The following is a 21,061-nucleotide window of genomic DNA, read 5'->3' as shown; positions in this document are numbered from 1 at the left end:
GGCGCCGAACCGATCTGCGTATCGCGAGACTGCGGCGGGCACGGCTCTTCGCTGACGTGTAAGGGAAGGAGGCGGCTGTTGGGCGGCGGGGCGGAAGAGGGTTTGAAGCTCCGTGTGCGTGCTCGGGGTGAGGATGAGGGTGAAGGTGCTGAGCCGTAACCCCGATGATTATGTACGGGAGACAAGCTGGATCTACAGCGCGGTGAGAGAGGGGAGACAGAGGGGAGAGGGGAGGTACTGCGCAAGGGCCCTCGCGCTTGCTTTGGCCGCGCATGGAGCGGAGCAATCCATGGCTGTGTGAAACCAAGCCCATGGTGGTAGGCCCACAGCACTTTGATGTGCAATCACTACTTTGTTATATTGCTGATTCACACATAAGTGGCTGTGCTGCTGCCATTAGCATCTCTGTAATTCTTTCATTGTGGCTTTGCGTAGATAGACCCAGCTGATAAAACGATTAAGTCACCAGCAGGGGCAGAAAACTTAAACACCGTTGTCCGGTCTGGTGTGATTTGGTATGTACTGTTAAATTTCAGGGTGGGTGCCCAATTCAATGTCATCAGATTTCAGAGGTTTGAGTGTGTGTCAGATGTCCCTTTGGAAGTCAGCAGGCTGAAATAAGGATTAATTTCGAAAGGGCTGACAATAGCAGGACACGGGGAAATTGGTTTTAAGTTAAAAGAAGGGAGATTTAGGGTTTGGATGTTAGGGGGAAGTTCTTCACTAGGAGATGGTGGTTAGGCCCTGGAACAGGCTGCCCAGTAGGTTGTGGATGCCCCGTGCTTGGACGGTGTGTCAAAGGCCAGGCTGGACAGGGCCCTGGACAACCTGATGTAGTAAATGTGTATGTTTGGTGGCCCTGCCAGGCAGGGGGGTTGGAACTACATGATCCTTGAGGTCCCTTCCAACCCGGGTCATTCTGTGATTCTGTGTGCATGATCTGCTCCATTTAGCTTTCAGCCTTTTTGTACAAACCATTATGGAGCAGGTAGCACCAGAAGCACCCTGTCAATATGTGCTGTCTTTCCCAGTTATCTTGTCAGGTGTATCTGTATTGGCAGACACTGTATGGCCTGTAGTGGTGGATGTAAAATTATCATTGTCCCAAAAAGCTTTTTCCCCCCCAGCAGGAAGGTTAATGGGAAAAGCTTTCTAATTCAGTTCGCCTTGACCTACATTTCTTATCACGATTCTAATGTCGGTGTTGCTCTTCTTGCAGTTCCAAGAAACTATGACCCTGCACTGCATCCATTTGAGGTTGCACGTGAGTACACCAGAGCTCTGAATGCAACAAAGCTGGAGCGGGTGTTTGCAAAGCCTTTTCTAAGCTCACTTGATGGCCACAGAGATGGAGTTAATTGCATGGCCAAACACCCAAAGAGTTTGTCTACAGTGCTGTCTGGAGCATGCGATGGGGAGGTAAGCTGCAGATAGAAACTTCAATGAGAAGGTTCATTTCTTGTTTTTCATTTTTAAGTGCTCCCTACTTACATTTCTTCAGTGTTTAGCTGTGGTATTACCTTTTGTTCAGATGTGACCTTCTCTCAGAAGGTACAGTTTACCCAGTTTGGGACAGTGTTCCTCCAGCTGTAGGTTGTGACCTCCCAGCACATACAGAGTTTCAAGCAGCTTTAGGCAGTGGCTCTCAGCTGTGAGGGTTCTTCAGTCTGCAGCAGTGAATGTGGATATTTGCAGACTGTGATTGTTTTTTGCTGTTCTGCACCCACATCCTCTCCAAAGAAGGTGAGCTGCTGCAGTCAGAAGGTTACATGAAGTCAGATAAGGTGTGGGAAGGGGCACACAATCAAAAATTATGTGGAATGGTCTAGCATACTGTAAAAAAACAAACCAAAAAAACCCTCTTTATTTGCCCGATATTTTAAATATATATAAAAATTGCAATCAGGGGTACTTTAAGAGTCAGCTGTGCGGGGTGGGGAGGAGGGGGAATTCTCCTGTCTTCTCTCTACTGTCTCACATGCTTCTTCATTTGATAGCATTTGTATATTCTGGGTAGCTGGTTACTTTCTGCCTCTTATAGAATGTACCCACATCATGAGGTGGGGTAAGGGAGATTAACCCTTAACCATATTTCTTATCTGCTGGTTGAGCACCTACAGTACTGAGTGCTGACAATACATAGAAATAGAGCTCCGCTGTTTCTTTTCTTCTAAATGGACACAAATGTTATCAAACTAAATTATTTTTGGAAGCTGGACATCTGCATAAAATGAACTGCAGCAACTGGACTGAGAACACTTTCTTTTACGGAGGTTATTTTCTTGTATTTTTCACTTTAATGAGATGTTATTTACTAAAATTATCACTGCTATTGTCTCTTAGCAAGAATTCTGGTTCAAAAGTAGGGCCATGTAACAATAAGGTAAGTGTACAGCCCAGATGGGATAAGAAGCAAAAAGCTGCACTGTTGAAACTATTAATTCCCTTCTTAGAAAAAAAATTTCAACATCATGAAATCTGTCCCTTCCTCGATCCAGCTGTGCCATTTTGTTACAGCATGTGGGAGCTCTTGTACTTGAGTTATGGGCTGTAGGGGGGGGAAAAAACTCCTTAAGAAGAACACACACAGAGCATTTTTGCTTTTTTAAACAGATTAGAATTTGGAACTTGACCAAACGACAGTGTATTCGTGCTTTACAAGCCCACGAAGGCTTTGTTCGAGGCATGTGTGCTCGTTTCTGTGGTACTTCATTCTTTACTGTAAGTATTTTATCTCTCCTAAATGCAATCTGATGTCTGCTGGAAAACAAACAGTGAACAGACAAGTTCTCTGCCGTACAACACTTAAATATAAATAACTTCAGAATTGGAACTCATTTATTCAGTTTGTCTGTGAATCTGTCAGAAGATGAAGTTAAACTTGTATAGTCAACTTCTTTGGCCCGCTTCCCCGGCCCAGGTCACTGCACGGTGATGGAGAAGGTTGTGGTGGTGTAGTGAAAGAGGTATTGTGGTGTTAGGCACATGCAACTGGAGCAACTGAACTGAAGTGCCTTGTAACAGTTTACATGCTTGTCAAATTCTTCCCAGAAGATAATGTGGAGTTCAAGGTGCCATCTGATTAAAAATCACGAAAAATAGCCTGAAATAACTTGTCATTTTACAGCTTGCTCTTTCTCCTATTCAACCCTGGAACCATCTACTTTAATAGTTGGAAAATATCCACAGTGACAGCTAAATCAAAGAGGGTTTTTGGGGGGCAACGTTTAAATAGTTTAAAACTTAGATTAGAACATTTAAGATTTTTAAACTTTAATCTTTTATTGCTTAAAAAGCAACAAAAAGGAAATTACTGCCCTGCTTCCACAGGCAGTCTGTGAGCAGCAGCCACCTTGGGAGGCAGTATCTTTCTCACCTTTTCTTATTCCTCAACCCCAGCTTTTATTGCTGATGTTATGTAGCACAGAATACTCCTCTGGCCAGTTCAGGACATCTGGTAAAATAAAACAATATATTTTTGTAAAATCATGCATCCTTTTTACACTCTTTCCAGGTTGGTGATGATAAAACTATAAAGCAGTGGAAAATGGAGGGCCCGGCATATGGAGAAGAAGAAGAACCTATTCATACAATTCTTGGAAAGGTAGTGTAGCTGAGTATTGATTGATTGATTTTTTTCCCCCACGTCTCATTTGAATTGAACTTGAGCCAGTCGTTACCTTGCTTCTGAAAGGTGGGGGAGGAAAGAAAAAGGGTTGCTATCACCTGTTATCGTAGTGTATTGCAAAGAGAAGGCATCACGTTTTTTTAATGGCACTTTTGAAGTACTTTCAAAATTTTACTGTATTTATTGTAAGTGTAACTAGAGAGGAGTGTCTCAAATGTTAGCAGGGGCTGCTTAGATCTGTCTGTAGCAATCATCCCTCTCCTGGGAACTGATCAGATGTTTCTGTAGTTGGTTTCTCTTTAGCTGTGTGTTGTCAAAGCTTAAGTCTTCATTAAATAATTTTCTTTTAGTGCCTGATCTCCTAGCCCTTCAATACAAAATTCTGACTTATTTCTGACAAAAACAAATGAGTAATGTTTACTTCAGCACCGTCTATTGTTAAGCTTATTTTAAGAATATCGAATGCTTTTTATAAATAGACAACTTGAAACTCTATGTCTGGTTGTGTTTGTCTCCTTTTCTAATTGAAAGATTGTAGCCTTAAATTTCCCATCTGGTTTGAAGTTAGCTGTGCTATGTAAATAGGCTTGTAACGCACTGGAAGCTAGCAAGAAATGCATGCATTTATGTTTTATAGACAGAAAAAGCACAGAATGCCAGCCTTTTGTATAATAGTACTCCTAATAAGACTCAGTTTCCAGCAGCAACGGTAACTTGGTTCTCAGTTATATAAATGAATAAAAGCATGACAGATGTAACATGTAATGGTCAGAAAACACTTATGCATTTGGTTTTGTAAGCTTTTTCTTTTTTTCCCCCTTAAAGACGGTGTATACAGGAATTGATCACCACTGGAAGGATGCTGTTTTTGCCACCTGTGGCCAGCAAGTGGACATCTGGGACGAACAAAGGACCAGTCCCATGTGTTCTCTGACATGGGGTTTTGATAGCATAAGCAGTGTAAAATTTAATCCGATTGAGGTAATTTTGTATAAATAATGTTTTGGAAGTCAGTATTTTTCTTGATAAGATCTAAACTGTCTCAATGTTATCTTTAACTGATTTTTTCCAAATGTAAATTTCATTATGTATTTTAACGTAATATGTAGGGGGCTCTATACATGTATTGTCATGGGCATATTCTATTAGAAGGTGGTACTGCATATTTATATCTTTTCATCCTTTTGATGGGGGAGAGAAGAAAGAAAAGCAGGGAGGGCTCTGCTCTGCCTGCAGCTATACATGTCTGTATCTCAGTTACATGGCTTAGCATTTGTGAGGCTGTGGAGCCTTCATCTGTGGCAGTTCCTTGTGGCAGCAACTTTCCCTCTTGTGACAGAACAACAGAGTCTGATCTTCTCCTGAGGAAATGAGGCTGGCTGCACTGGTAGTTGGAGCCAGGTCTATGAGAAAGCGTGTTACTTATCAAGAGGGCTGGGTGGGTTCTGAAATTAACTGGAAAACCTATTTAAAATGTTCATAATTAGCTGCACACAAAGAATGGTAATATATTTACTTGATTAAAAGGAACTGTTATCTGAGTACCAGCTCAGTGAAATAGAAATCTAATGTTAGTTGTTGCTTACACTCTAGAAACTTATAGGAGGCAATACACACTGATGATTTATTTATTTGTGTATTCAGACATACCTTTTGGGCAGCTGTGCTTCTGACAGAAATATTGTGCTGTACGATATGAGACAATCAACTCCATTAAAGAAGGTATGTTCTCTTAGTTTTAACAGAAGCTTTTGGCACTAGTAATTATACTGAATATGAAGTAGTCTAAGCAGTGCTGAAGGTAGAGAAAGCGAAGCTCTGGACTGTGATCTCACTGATTTTTCATCTTTAATATTGAGTTTTTTAACTGAGCATAGGGCAGATGAGGGCAGTGACAGTGCCTTTATTTGAGAAATAGTCACTACAGGAAAAGATATCAGAAGGAATTAACTCACCCCTCCCAGTAACAGCTTGGAGAAAGGGATGAGCTGAGGAATGTGACCCTCCCCTGTTTGTACAGTTGTGCCGCAGAATAGAAGAGGGGTGGGTAGAAGAGGGGAACCTGTGCAGACTCAGATTGCATGGAAGTAGGGTGGCTCCAGACCCCCCTGCTGCTCCAGGACCATGTACTCTCGTAGCTCACTCATTGGTTCAGGCTGTGACCCTGGAATTCCACTACACTGTGTTTGAGTAAATTTTGAAATCTAAACCATGCAGACTTAGAAGAGCCTTTTCCTGCATTCAGACAGGCTGTCATGCTCACTCCATTGTGGTTCTTGATAAAGTGCCTGACCTGACAGCAATTTCACAATAAGAACTTTATGTTCTTGTATTGTGTTCTCTGTATGTGTGATTTTTTTTTCTTTCTTTCTTTTTTTTCCCTCCTTGCCAGAAATAAACAAGGTAATTTTTAAGGCATTTTCTTTCCACCACTAGAGAGCCTCGCTCTGCATAAAGAGAAATCTCTTTGTTTTGTATGGAGACAAATTCTTCTCTATGTATGTAAACATTTCATAGCCAAGTTCTTGGGAGCTTCATAATGTGGTCTTGTCATAATAAGGACTCTTAATTATTTAATGACTAAGCATATCTACAGTTGGTTAAAAGTAGAAGGTGACCGCTACTGGTCTAGGTGCTTCTGAAATGCTGTCATTGAAGTCTTCACAGTGATACGAATCACTCTCAAGTCAGGTTTCCATGCACAATGCCAGAACTGTATAGAGGGTCCTCTTCTTAGGCTCTGTTTTGGTTCCAAATGCCACTGCTGCAATAAACTGAGTACTGTAAGTTGGGCTGAATAAATGATGATGCAAGATATGGAGCCTAGACTTTAACCAAACCTGACCCTTTTTGAAAAGAAGATGAATTTCCTAGCAATATTAGAGCTACTTTGTGCTATGACTTAAAAGACTGATCTTACTTGTAGTCTGGTTCAGTTTTGTGATTGTTTTGCAGTGCCTGGAAAACTTGGACAGGGAAGATTAAAGAACCCTCTTAGATTGTTTGCTTCTGTAATAAGCATGTAAGGTTTATAATTTAAAGAACAATAATGGAATCTGAGCCAATTCTAGTGCACAGACTGCTGTAAACACAAGGCTTTTCAGTGGCCTATCCTTACAGTAAATTTGAGCTCTCAAAACTGAGGTCAGTTCAGACAGCTGATGATTGCATTATACTCTGGATGCCTGTAATTTCTGGAAATTAGCAGGATTTTGCAGTACATACTTCATATTGGGCAGAATAATGTCACCTAGGAAATGAGGATTTATGGAAGATGTGAGTCATGAGGATATGAACACGCTCAAAGGTCACAATCTTTGATTTTTGTGTAGGTTCAGTAGAGGCTGTCACTGTTACATTGCGTTCATTATTTAATAATTATGATTAGTAAAACTGTATTTAGTTATATATAAACTATGATTTTTGATATGGTTAGGGGAGAGCAGAAATGAGCTTGGAGTACCATGGTGTGAAATACCCAAACTTCAGGATTTTCAAGTAGGATTATGGCTGCAGCATTATAGAAAATGTTGTGTTTGTTAATGAAGTGCCCTGTGATTATACATCAAAATGCTGTAATAGCTTTGCAGGTGCTGGTTCAGAGCATTAATTGATGACAATATCCTCTGAAATAACCGTTTCGTAATCATGTTTGTTTATACAGTACTTTATACAGTAATGTAACTGTAAGTATGATGAAGTCAGATTAAGATGATCCAGGTTTACATGTTAGTTTCTGGATAAATGACTGGTAAGAAGTACTTGCTTCGAAGATGACTTGCAAAGTAAAATTTGATTGCAGTGATCACGTGATGAAGGGCAGGAAGTCTTGAGTTCCAACTTGTAACGCTGCTAAATATACATCCCCTCAAGTGTGTCTTCCATGCTTATGTATATAGAAAGTGTTTGCTTATCTCTTGTGGTATGAGAAGCTTTAAAATATAACCAGTATTTTACTGTCTACAACAAGGTACCAATGTGTGAATATCTTTCAGGTTATCTTGAGCATGAGGACAAATACACTGTGTTGGAACCCCATGGAAGCTTTCATTTTTACTGCAGCAAATGAAGATTACAAGTAAGTGTTATCCTGTTTGTTGATAATCCTGGTCATGGTGTTTTTCAGTCTGTTAGTGATTTATCGTGTTAAAATACATTAAAGCAAACAAAAAAAAAGCCTGTAAGTTTGAACCACTGAAGTAATAACGTAGCAGACTGTAAACTCGGTGACTTACAAAGACAAAAAGTCATAAAGCAAAATAAACACCACAGTAGGTAGTAGACTGCCTCTGTCTCTTCCAGGCAGCCTGTGCAATTTACAGAAGTGCAGTTTCACCTTTGCAAGCATAATTTACAGTAGGACCTGGAAGGGAAAGAATATTGGTCCAGTCTGAGGCAATCAATGTGAGTGTTTATTTTCTTACCAGCTCTTGTGAAGCTTGATGTACTGTACCAATCAGCTATTTTGATGAGAACATCTCTTAAAATTAATCTTTTGTGAAATGGTTCCAGAGACTGCAGTACTTACCCTTTCAGTTTCTCAGAGCTGTTTTTTACTTCTGGGCGATACGATTCCTGTGAATAGCTAATCTGGTATTGAAAAAGCTGCCTCTTCAAAACTAGGCCACTGCAAAATGTGCTCTGTATCCTTTTTTTCCAGGAAGTCAGTGATCTAACAATAGATCATTGCTTTCTTTTAGAACATAGGATTTTCTATTGCTTATCTTGAGGCTGTTTTTCCAAGGAGATAGAATCTGGCCCGGACCTTGAAAACTGACATTGTATTGAATGTATTGCTTTTCACCTGTTTTGGTTATGGAGTGGTAAGGCTATCTAATCCATTTATACATCGCTGTTTTCCCCACAGTAAGTTAAATTTGATAGCTGTCTGTGTTAGGGGAAATTCTCCTCTTGCCAACTATGCACAGTGGCAAATGCATATATCAACAACATGCATGAAGTGTTAGCTGATTTCATGAAGTAGCAGTTTTGAATGTGATGCTAGCATACTTTTTCTTGGAGAATTCAGGAAGAGAAAGTATAGTTGCCAGTACGTAATTGAGTAAGAGACATTGAATTAATTCCAGCTATGCATTTATCTGTTGGAAGGAGGGTGGAAAGCTTACTATTAAATTAAAGAATTTTAATATAGTAGTTCTACCAAATAGTATACTTAAAACTAATTTCATTAAATGCTTTGTCTGTAAAGTACCTTTATTTATTGTTACTGGGCAAATAAATGATGTATGCGGTTATTACACCTTACTATGTATCAGCAGGTTTTGTTGATTCACTGGAGTATAGGTAAGCCTCAGCTGTTCTGCCTGAGCTCTGAAGTGCTTAATTGCAAACCAGCTGTGGCCCACCAGCTATGTTCATTTTCACTTTTACAGGCAGTGTACATGGTGCAGATCTTCAGCTCTGCTGACGTAGCATCTCTTTGTGCTGAAGGACCAAGCTTTGCTTGGATTCCTACAGACAGTGGTTGCCTGGTAAAACACAACTAGGCTATAGGAAAGGGTGCCAATCAAATGGGAGTTTCACAACAGACATTGAATTATTAGGAGATTCAAAAAAAGGGGAAGTCTAGAAACCTAGGAGTTGAAGGGCTTGCCGTAATGATAACTTATTGAGAATTGCTTGTCCAAGTTCACATGATGCATCTGAGGAGGGAGCTTTGGAGTTGTTTGGTTATTAAGCTGATGTTATGTTTATTTTACAGCTTATATACTTTTGATATGCGTTTCCTTACATCACCTGTGATGGTGCATATGGATCACGTGTCTGCTGTTCTTGATGTGGATTATTCACCCACTGGGAAAGAATTTGTTTCTGCCAGCTTCGATAAGTCTGTCCGCATTTTTCCTGCAGACAAAGGTCACAGCAGGTGAGTGACTTTACCGCTCTCTGTCCTGGTCTCCTGTACCTCAGAGACCTCCCTCAATAATCCTCAATAAGTTCTTCATTCCCATCTTCACTGAGGAATTCACTTGCTGTGGATGTTAAGTCTTACTCTGTATACAACTTGACACTAACAGGTCATGTAACCAGCAGCTAATTCTGGAGTGTGTCTTAGAATTGAACTGATCAATCTCCTTTTCTTTCCCTGTATATCTGTCTATGGTGTTTATAGGTCACTTTGTACTGTATGTGTCACCACCAAAGTTCACAGTGACTTACAATATTGTAGCATTTGGTTTTCCAGCACTGTCTTCATCCTATATGGATGACTGGTAAAGGCACTGTGAAAATCACTGTCACATGGATTCCCAGGGATAGGGTGTTTTTGTGATCTAATTCCATGCACTCTAGTACATAGTGTTCAACCTTTGTTAACCAGGTTTTGAGTCATATGACAATGTTGTGAATACAGTTCAGTTTGAATTAGACTTTCATGTGATATTTCATAAAGCAATGTTTTAAATATTTTGCTGAAGTTCAGATGCAATCTGTTGTCTCTTTCAATTTGATGAAAATCAAAGCAAGTTATCAGGTTGATCTGGTATTATTTGCTCTTCATAAACCTACCTCCATTATTCTCTGTCAGCCTTTTGGTTTTCTGGCCCTCCTTTATCCTTTTATTTGCCTTCCATTGCCTTCCCCCCTTCATCTTATCTCCAGGATGGTTTAAGTTTCAGGTGGTGTAGAGGGGTTGGGGAGTGCTGAATATTAATTGAGAGGACTGTATTTTTATTATGGATTGATGTAGTTTTGTATACATTATTTAACATGTCTGTATGCTCCTATACCTCATTAGAGATTGAGAGGGGATGTTTTTATTTTCCTTTCTAACTAATCTACAAGTAGTTTTAATTTTCCTGCCTTGCAGTACTGTTTTAAATGTATTTAGACATTGTAGCTACTTTGAGTTTTCTGTTCTTTTTGTTTAATTTACTTATTTCTCCTACTTCTGCATTATTAAGCAGTGTGGTTAAAGTCTGTGCTTCCCAGATTTTCTGTGCTGTGAAATGTTCACAAAAGGGGTGATAGGCAGAGTTAAATCATGTCACTAAAAGAAGTGAACAGATCCCATAATGCAGCAGTAAGGGAGTGAAAGGCAATTAATTAAGAGCTGTACTTTTTAGGAACTGCAGAGTTGAAATAAATGCTATGGGGTGACAAAAGATCTCAAAACAGAATGTGTGATGCTCTTGGAAAACAGGGGTGGCACTTAAGGGTATCTGTGAACAAGAACCCTGACTGGGTTCCTGTTCACACAGACTTTTGATCTTTCACCAGACTGAAACTGAATCTCCTGACTTCCACTGCTTTGTATTTAAAACAAACAAAAACCCCCGAAGTTGAATAGCCATGAGAAGTAATATGTATGAGGAAGTTGATTTAAATTCTGTAAGTGGAACCTGATGTCTGTGTGAGGTTTTAAAATGACGTATCCAGGTTATTTGGCCATCTTCTTTTGTGTTTTTCCTTTCTCTAAAAATGGAATTGAATAAGTTGTGGTGGCAGCAAGAGAGGAGACAAAGGCTGAAAATTCAGGAAAGAAGGGAAATACTTAGTTCCTCAAAAGTGAATGAAAAAAGAGCATTACTGAGCCAAACAGTGAAATGAGAGTAAATACAGGAATGGTTATGAAAACACATATGTGCTTACACAGTATTAAACCTTAATGTCAGTAAAACCTGATGTAAGCATCAGTGTTTTGTGAAGGTACTTGTGTTCGGTCCTTTGTGGTGTTCTTGTAGTGTAGAGCATTGTTTGAATGTGAATTAATTGATGGCTAAGGTTATTAAGGCTTACTTAAGGTGATATATTGATATGGTTTTTTTTCCTCACACTTCCTGCCCTGATCAAGCTCAGTCTTGTTTTTCGTGTTTCTTGAATATTGATTTCATATTTCTCTTCTGTCACTACTTGTATTCTCCTTTTAAAAATAACTGGGTAGGGCAAAGAGGATGGTCTCAGCTGCAGTGCATGGCTGACGAGCCAGAGGGGTGGGTAGTAATGGGTGGAAAAACATTTTAAAACAAAGAGTAAAATATATACTTTCTTGAACAGAAAATACTATTTGAAAGGCAACACTGTCAGGAAAAGAGATCATAAAATGTTTCTTTTTACTTTAGAGAGGTATATCATACAAAGCGAATGCAGCACGTCATCACTGTAAAATGGACTTCAGATAACAAATATATTCTGTGCGGCTCAGATGAGATGAATATTCGTCTGTGGAAGGCCAATGCTTCTGAAAAACTGGGAGTGGTAAGAGACTCGTTTCTTGCTTTTTTTGTTATCACAAGGCAGGATGTTTGAGGGTAGAATTTCTTATGACGGCTGGTAACCTGTTTAACTTCTAACATTTTATTTCTAAAGTGAAAATGTAAGATCGTAGCACGACGCTTGTATTTAATTTGAAAACTAATGTGTGGAATACAGCGATTCCTGTTTACTGTGGCTTTTAGTAAGATTAAATGCATTTTTATTGCTACACAAGGTAATTTTCATCTTGTTTAATTTTAACTGTAATAGTGAGTTCTAACTGAAGTTTTTTCTTGATGCTTCAGGTGAGTATTCATAACTTTGCACTAAAAGCAATATATTTGAGTTTGCATATGTGTGTCTACTGAAGCTTAAGCTTATAAAGCTTGTAAGAACTTTGACCTGACTGATTTATGCTACAGGTAAACTGTCTTACAGTGCATAGCTGGTCATTAGCTTATGTAGCTCTCAAATATAAAGTGGGTGAGCTGGACTGAAGTCTGTGTAATACAATCTAGTCAGTTTGGTTGAAGCCTTCCTTGTAAGAGTTGACTTCAGTCTAAATGGTTGCATGTCTTTTCAGTTACCCTTGTTCAAGTGTTCATTAGTAGACAAGGCAAAAATGTTCTATTACAGTTACCACTTGCATATATTCATCCACACAACTGAATTAAAGTACTGACTATTGACTTTAGAGAATGAATTTGATGCTTTGTCTACTGGGAGTAATGTCTTCACATAGCTTTACATTGGTAGGGTACCTTGGGGGTGCTTACATTGCATTTTCTGAGCTCATCAGAAAAAGCGAAACTGTCAAGTAATTCTTGGAGGAATTCCGACTTGATCTTGTAAATGACTGAGGGGGGAGGAGAGGGAAGCTGGGACTCAGGGAAGAATATTGTACTGTTAAAGGGACAGATCTGTTCCATAGCTCTGTTTGTGTGGGAGGAATGCTAAAGTGATAATGTCTGCAGGGAGGGAAGTAAATCTGGGAGGGCTGGTGGGTCAGTGGGAGCACTGAGAATGCTGGGGCTGCAGTGTGGAATGGGAAAGGCTGTGAGCTGCTGTGCACTGGGTAAGACTGTATATGGAGCAGTGCAGCTGAAATGATGAGCATGTCTTTAACCATAGCTCAACATAGGCACTCAGAAGGCTTGTTATTTTTCTCATGCTTGCTATAAAGCAATGGGGAAAAAAAAGGCTTTGTACCCTGTATTGCATTTGCGGTTACAAGCTGTTACATTTAAGTTGGATTTCTTTAATGGACTAACTCTCTGTTTAGGATGCTGGGTTATTTTTCTCCTGTTCTGAGCTGATTCTTGGGATTTTTCCAAGTAGTGCTTTAGTAAAATATTTAATATGTAAATATCAGCCCTGTACTTGTGAATCTCGAGGGCTTTGCAGAGATTGTTCTGGGCTTTTTGATATGAGTTCTGTGTTGAATTTGCTTAGATGGTGCAGCGTTGGGCAGACAGGTTACCTGTTTTTTTCTGTTGGTGTATGAGTAGGCTCACAGGAACAACCTTTTCACCTTTTTGCAGGGTTAGCTGAAGTTTTCTCTCATTAATCACAGTCTTCATAGTTAATACAGAAGGACCATTCTGTCTCACTAACATGCTGTTCCAGAACAGAATAATCTGTGGTATTTTTACCACGCATCTGTAATCTTTTTGTGATGGACAAGTGGGTAAAAAGAATGTCAAAATAGTATTTTTGTATAGAATGATACTTATGTATTAAAATGAAAACAAAAAATTCAATCTGTTGACTACTAGATAACATTGGCTCCTTCCTATGGCAGAATAAGGATAATTTGCTCTTAGAAGTATGTGCAAAACTGACTGCTTAGCATTGGAGAATCATCAGTGTTGGAAAAGACCTTTAAGATCCATCAGTCCAACTGTCCACGCATCACCAGTATTTCCCACTTAAACCATGTCCTTCAGTACATCATCTGAATGTTTCTTGAACACTTACAGGGTCTTCTGCATCACAGGAGTATTATGTACTAAACGGACTACATTACTAGTGTCATTTACTTTTGCACTTGGACATTCTGCTCTCTTCCGTAGCATTTGCATCAGTGAGAATTGGCTATGGATGGGTCTGGAAGAGGTACTGCTGGTTTTTGACTGTCAGGTGCAGGTGCTGGCTGTTCTGAACATTAATGCTCCTGTGCTCTTTGACCTGACTGTGAATCCTACACGTAATAGGCTGTGTCTGTTTTTCTGTTTTTAAGCACATCGCTGCTGTTTGACATACCTCTGGGAGGCTGTATGTAGGGTTCAGTTCTGCTTATGCAGGATCATATGAATGTAGCTTTTTAGTTTGCATATTTAGGGTTTGTAAGCGCTTCTGACAAATCTTCAGCCTTCAACAGCAGAGACTACAAAGTCAGTAGTTATTTGTAACATGTAGGATAAGTTGCATGTTTTTTCCTTCTTTTACTTTTTAATTATCTGAAACTAAAGTTATCCCATTGTTTCAAATACGCAGCTTGTTACCTTGCAATATCAAAAGACATTTTAAGAAAGCAAAACTATTCAGGGAAACTTCAAAGGAGAGCAGAGAGATTATGTAGAACTGCTCTCGTTTCAGACAGATGACACAACTGAACTTACAGAAATTATGTTATAATAAAAAGTGATAATGTTTCACAGCCCTGTATCTTGTGTGGAGACATGCTCAGTCATTATGTTGTTGAAGCCCTGAATTTGATGAGTTATAGAATTTTGAAGTAGTTACTGTCTGGAGCTGCTGTAAAAATGCATGGGAGCACTATGAAATCTTATTTTTCATGTGTTCAGAGATTAATTATAGGTGTAAGACTTAAGGCGGAGTCTTTATGGCTTGTCATGTTCTTGGATGTAACTTTGGACTATCGGTTGGATGCAGGCAACAGTATTAATCCTTGTCTGTCCAGCTTGGTTCTTTCTGACTTTCAGTGTTGCAGGTGTTAATGGCTATTTATCAGATTCCACTGTTTTTCTTTAGCACCTGCTCTTTGTTTGTTGGAGGACTGGTGTTCTTATCTTCACGGACATGTGCTTGCTCAGTTTATAAACGTCCAGTTCTTCCATAGTCTGTGCCTATTTTTTGAACGTTTCAAATATTCAAGCTGAACATTCAGTAATTCTGTCGGAAGTGTCAGAATGTGTCTTAAATGCTTAGTTGCTTGGTCTGCTATTTTTCTTAGCTGAGAAGATTTGATTGAATGACTCATCCAAAGGTCACAGTGTTTCTGATATAATGCCAGCATCTTGAATACTTGGTATTTTGAGAGGGATTTTTTTGGGGGGTGTAGGGGAAGGCAACCAACTTCCTGCAAGAGAAATAGAAATGGTAATCATCCAACATTGTTTTGTTTGGGTGCTTATTCTCACTTGGAACCTAGCAGTGCTGAAACAAGGGAGTTAGACTGAATACGGTATTTGGGTTGTGACTGATGAACATTAATCCAGTTGGAGAGTTGTACTTTCTGAACAGTGGCTACCCTCGCAGTCATCAGTTCTGACAAGCATGTTTCTTTTGGGTTTTAATGTATTTGGCATTGCACTCATTATTTAAAATCAGTGAAACACTGAAGTAAGAGCCCAAGTCTCTTAAGGAGCCAGGGGCGTGCAGTCTCCACTCCACTGACAATGAAGTCTGCATGGGTTTTTATGCAGGGGTAACAAACCCAAATCTTTCTGTTGAGGCAATTGCAGAAGTTGCTTTAAAATAATCTGCAATACTTTTTATTATTATTAATTTATAAACATTGCTTTTGGTTTTACTTTTCCCATTAACAGTGTGAAGGCAAATAAGATTTCAGAGGTTTTATTTTTAAAGCAGTAATCGTCTCTCTCTGCGTGTCCTGAATTGAAAGCCCCAATGTAACAAGAGTTTTAAGGTACTGCAAACTGTTCTAGTACTGTACATAGTGTGATGAGTTAATGTGAGGCCTTTGTGCCTCAAGCCTTGGAGAGGGTTGGGATTTCTGAAAAGGGGTGTACCTTTGGATTAGAGGAAAAGAGTAAAAAAGATCCCAGCCAAAAGATTGAGAAAGCAATGATGGAGTAAGTTTCAATTAATAAAACAGAATTTATATAATTAATACAAAGGAGGAGACGGTTCATTTCTTTCACTATGATTCAAAAAAGAACAGTCAGTAGAGGATGAAGTTGTGTGGTTCTTCGATACACTGACACATTAGAACAAATCTGCTCCTGCAATTTTTTGTATTCATGTGTGTAAATGTCAGTAGCGTTACTTCTGTGCCTGATAGCTGCAGTATTTGGCTCACATACATTTACAAAGTAGCTGAGAATTAGAGAGGTTCTCACAAGATGCGGAAACAACAGCTTTTGAGTAAGGACTGAATAACTTCGGAGAAAGTACAATTACAAGTCTTGGTTCTAGTCTAGCAATGAGCATAAGATGAAGAGCATCATCAGAACAGTCCAAGTAATTGTATATCCTTTCAGCCTCCCTCTGGTATACGGTTCTGTTTTGTGAGATGGGGCTGGTAACAAGAAGCACCAGATATTGTGTGACAGGGCGTTCTCTTCAGAGTGATTTTCCTTTGTGATTCAGTGCACATGTGCACCTCTAGTTACGATTCTGTGCTCTTCACTTCTACATTACCTTTCCTTTCTGTTGTCCTTTTAGATGTTAAGAAGCTGTGAGGTTTTGATTCGAGGAAATAATGAGTAATAAACTTAATAGCAATCAATTCAAAAGAGTGTTTGCAGCAAAGCAGTGGAGGAATTACAAATAACAAACTTCAGTGTGAAGAATTGCTGGGATATGTTTGCATTCTAAAAATGTTTCACCTGTGCTCTATCTGCCCTAACTTAGAAGACAACCTGGACAGGATAGATAAACAGCAATTTCTTATTCCCCTCCTGAATTAGAGGAGATTAATAGTGTGGTTTTTAAATACTGTGTGGTAGAAATGCACAGACTTTAAAGAGTATGATCTGTTAAAGGTGATTTTAGCTCTGCAGTCAGGGCTCTGGAAAAATGCTTACCTTCATTCTGTATGGAGGGGTCAGGAAATAACCAGCCCCTGTCATCTGGAGGGGAAAAAGAGGGCATAGACACTTTACTGAAGCATGTATTTTCCTCTTGCTGGCAGCTCGCACTTCACAGCTCTTACTCCCTCTTGTCATTGTGTTTGCTGCGTAGCCGTGCTCTTGTAGCAGCACACATCAGTTGCCTTGCATACACTATGATTTCTTAACTGAGCAGGGGAATTGGATGCTCTCTTCAGGATATATGGAAAAACCTCAGATCCCATTCCCTTGTGCTTCTGCCTTCATGGCATTTTCCTCAGCTCAAAGCAGTATGGAAGGTAATGGTGTTTTCTTCAACTGTCCATCCAGGATGGCCTTTCCAAGAGAGAATTGGAATGTGGCACCTTACTTCAGTCTGCTTTCTTGGCTTGCTTGTGTTTTTGGCAAATAGAAACTTGTCAGTAACACATGGGGTTTTTTTTTTCCCCTTTGTTTTCGTTAAGTCATCATGTAGACGCATAGCCTGGCATATTAGGCACTGACATCCAGTAACTGAATGCCAGGACACCAGCTAGCTGCATTTCTAAAAGCTATATTTCACGTAAAGATGGGAAGAGACTTGGGCATAAACACTGTTTAATCTATATTAATTTTTTAAATAAGATATCCTGGGTGTAACTTCAATCTAAAGATTAACCTCTTGTCTGCAGAATCAACAGAGTTGCACTAAATCAGCAGCATTTTGCTCTTCTTAAAATAATAATAATAATAATTGAATTTAATTAAAATAAAAGCTCTTTGATTTTGATTATGTTGGCAGTTTTTAGGAACACCTGGGACTTACTGAGAAAGAACCAATTCTTGAGGCTGGCTCACCAGAATGAATTTTGCTAAAGAGAGTGGCTTTATTATGTTGGAGTTAAGGAATTTATTCACCTACAGTTAGGGAGGTTATGATCAATGTAAGTAAAGCAGAAGGATTTCATTTTGTGAATAAGATGGTGTGGACAGACAGAGGTTAAGAGTTAATACTGTGATACTTCAGTAAGAATTGAGTGATGAGCAACTCTCCATCTGATCCCTGCTTTGTTTGTTGTCCAGAAGAGGATCTGCCTTGCCATATTTTTGAGTACTTGCTATCAGACCATTAGTGGTATTTTTGTACTAAATTGTATGCATATAAAATATACCCAGAACTTATGCAGTAAGACAGAAGTTACTTTTAAAGGTGACCTCTGGGGTAGAGAAGAAGTAGCCAGTTACTGATTTCAAAGGGGGAAAAATAAGTATGCTCCATAATGTAGGGGAAAATCCCAGATGTGTTTGTTTGTTTTTTGTGTAATAAATTGGGGATGGAGTTATTGTCATTCTGGCTTTTGTGTGTGTTTCTCTGAAAGTCAGGTTCTGTTTTCTGTTCAGAAAGTAAGAAATTAATGAAACTAAATCTACTGCAGAGACAAATTAACAGAGCTCTGAACTACTGCTTTGTCTGTAAGACTTCAGGTGCAGTTAGTGATGGATTCAGTGCATGGGGATGGGTCAAAGATTTGTGCTGCTCCTTGTTTGAGAATACAAAAGGACTTTAGATGTCTGAAACAGTGGAGCTTTGTAGCATCTTTCCAGAATAGAGGTAGGAAGGAGAAAATAGGGTTTGTTACAGCAGCATATCTACAGCCTAAGTGACTTGTGCAGTACAGGGAGTACAGGGTTTTTCTTCATACCTTTTCACTTGGTGTTGTGGTTCAAGTCTGAAAGCATAACTGGACTGAAACTCCCAGAGATCCATACAAATCCACAATACTTAGAAACCGCTGTTCCTCATGAAGCAGTGCATGCTTTAATCAGAAACACCACACACAGTTGTTCCTTTTGGTAAACAAGGACCAGAGGAAACATGTCTAAAAAGTCCTCCAGGGGTTGTGTGCAAGAGACACCTCTTGCTTTCAGTGTTGTTGCTGGTGGCTTAGACATCGTTTTGAATGTGGGTACCATTTATGTCTTTTTGGAGTAATAGTAGTGTTCTTGTATTTCATGTTTGTGATACTAAAATATTTTTATCCCTATGATGAAAGCTGGAATGCCCTGTGTGCCATATAGGCAAGCTAATGCTTGAAATTTCATATGCACTGTGCTTCCTAATGGATCAAGGCACCTTGTAAGGCCACTTGAAGATCTGTCTGTAAAGCAGTTCATGAAGACAGTTCCTCTATAGCATTTGTATTTATACTGACTAGTGATTAAAACCTGAGGATCTTAGTTTCACAGCAGAAGTTATACTGGTTAGGAGAACAGCAGACTGAGCAAGGGAGTTTTACTGTACCAGCCATTATCTATCCTTCCTTCCTTGTCTATAACACATTAAAACTTTGTTTTGGGAGAGTTCAGTTCTTTCCCTGAACTTTGAATCTGTGATGTTTTATGCTTGAACAATGAGTTGTCATTGACGTTGTCAGTTTTTATATTGATGTACAGTAATTCTTAAGTTTCTGTGCTTGTAGCCATTGGAATTAAAAGTTCAAGTTGTGCTTTGTAGAGAAATTCTGGAGTTAAGTCCCTGTTCTTTTATATGTTTGTATTGTTTTCCTTGTAGCTTGCACCACGGGAGAAGGCAGCTATGAATTACAATCAGAAGTTGAAGGAGAAGTTCCAGCATCACCCACAGATCAAACGCATCGCTCGGCACCGTCACCTGCCTAAGAGTATCTATTGCCAAATCAAAGAACAGCGTATCATGAGAGAAGCTCGTCGTCGGAAGTATGTCTTCCTGTTCCACCTTTGTTTTATCTTTGTTTTAACAAAATGCATCACCACAGTGCTGTGGCAGCAATGTATGGGAGTGTGTGAGAGGGAACAAGTATGAACTACTTCTAGCATCTGAAAAGGGATTGTGAATCAGTGGATTGATTAACCTTTGATTCTAAGAAAGACACAGACGAGTGTGAGTATCGACAAGGACTTTGTGCTGACTAACTGAACTGTGTTTTTCTGCTTTCTGTTTCTAGGGAGTTGAACCGTCGTAAGCACAGCAAACCAGGATCTGTGCCAGTGGTGTCAGAGAAGAAGAAGCATGTTGTGGCAGTAGTGCAATAGTTGTTTTCATATGTACAGAATGTTACAATGAAAGAAAATATCGCTATTGAATGAATCCACTATACAAAATTTTAAGGGCATGGGTAAGACAAGTCTATGGGCTCCAAAGATGTTGCTTTTCTTTCAAGCATAAACTTGTTCCGATTTGTCAAGTCATTGCCTGCTTTGGCTGGTTGTAAGAATTGGCCCTGGAATCATTTATTACCAGTCTGATGTTACTGCCCAAACTCTGTATTTCAGTGGAGCTTCTGATATAAGCTGATATCCTACACCAGCGGTCAAGCTATTAGTAGTCCAAGTCCTACCTTCTGATATCATTACTGCAAAAGAAGAGTGAAATTGATATGGATTTTTGAGAGGCAAATAACTATTCCTTATATTAGAACCATAAAACCAGTTGACTTTAGGCAGATTTTTAACAGAAACCTAGTAAAATAAACAAGTGACTTTAATTCAATGGAGTCGATCTTGATTATTCCAACTGGTAAATGTTCTGCTTCGTATTTGCTGCAGCACAATATATTGTTTCCCTTTTACATGAAAGGACCTCTCTAAAAACAGGTGATGTTTTGTTCTGCCCTTAACTATTGTTATATGACTTGACATAACTTCAAAGACTGCTGAAGTTACTAATGTTAACAAGAGCATAGTTGAATAAATCTTTTTTACCTTGATTAAAACTTAATTTAAGTCTCATATTTGAAGTTTATATTTAAATAAATAAAAGCTTTACATTCCTCAAGGTACCAGTAGCCCGGAGGTTTTTGTTTGCTTGTTTGTTTTGAGTGGGAAATGTTTTGCCTCTTTTCCAGTGAGGCGGATTTGGCTTTTTGCTAGAGTTACTGGGGTACTCGGGAAAACTTCTGGGATTTACCGAGTCTTTTACTCTGTAACCCTCTTGTAGAAACATGAGATATTTAGTGGCCATAAATGTTGCTTAGCGTTTTCCATTCAAAAGTTTTTACAGCCTTTTACTGCTGTGTGCAGTCAGTAACTGCTTTTCTTCGAACCTTCTGAGTTTATGCACAAAAAGTTATTTATGAATTCAGTTATAATAACTTAAGTTTTTTTCCTCTTTGAAATTGCCATTTTGAGTGCTTTTTGTTTTTATTTCATATACCTGCTGGTCCCA

At 39.2% G+C, this 21,061-nt stretch overlaps 1 protein-coding gene across 1 annotated transcript; it reads left to right on the top strand.

The window, feature by feature from the left end:
• Positions 1-130: 130 nt before the first annotated feature.
• DCAF13 (DDB1 and CUL4 associated factor 13) lies at positions 131-20,671 on the top strand. Its single transcript, XM_015856150.1, is given in 12 exon segments — positions 131-179; positions 182-202; positions 1,220-1,419; positions 2,614-2,721; positions 3,515-3,604; positions 4,454-4,609; positions 5,273-5,350; positions 7,624-7,706; positions 9,351-9,515; positions 11,710-11,845; positions 19,430-19,593; positions 19,842-20,671. Coding segments are annotated over 12 exon segments (1,335 nt in total). The 5' UTR covers positions 131-133; the 3' UTR covers positions 19,930-20,671.
• The last annotated feature ends 390 nt before the right edge of the window (positions 20,672-21,061 follow it).

This window comes from Coturnix japonica, chromosome 2, assembly GCF_001577835.2.
Source record: "Coturnix japonica isolate 7356 chromosome 2, Coturnix japonica 2.1, whole genome shotgun sequence".
In the NCBI taxonomy this organism is placed as follows: Eukaryota; Metazoa; Chordata; class Aves; order Galliformes; family Phasianidae; genus Coturnix; species Coturnix japonica.
This window is presented reverse-complemented; position numbering and strand designations above follow the sequence as displayed.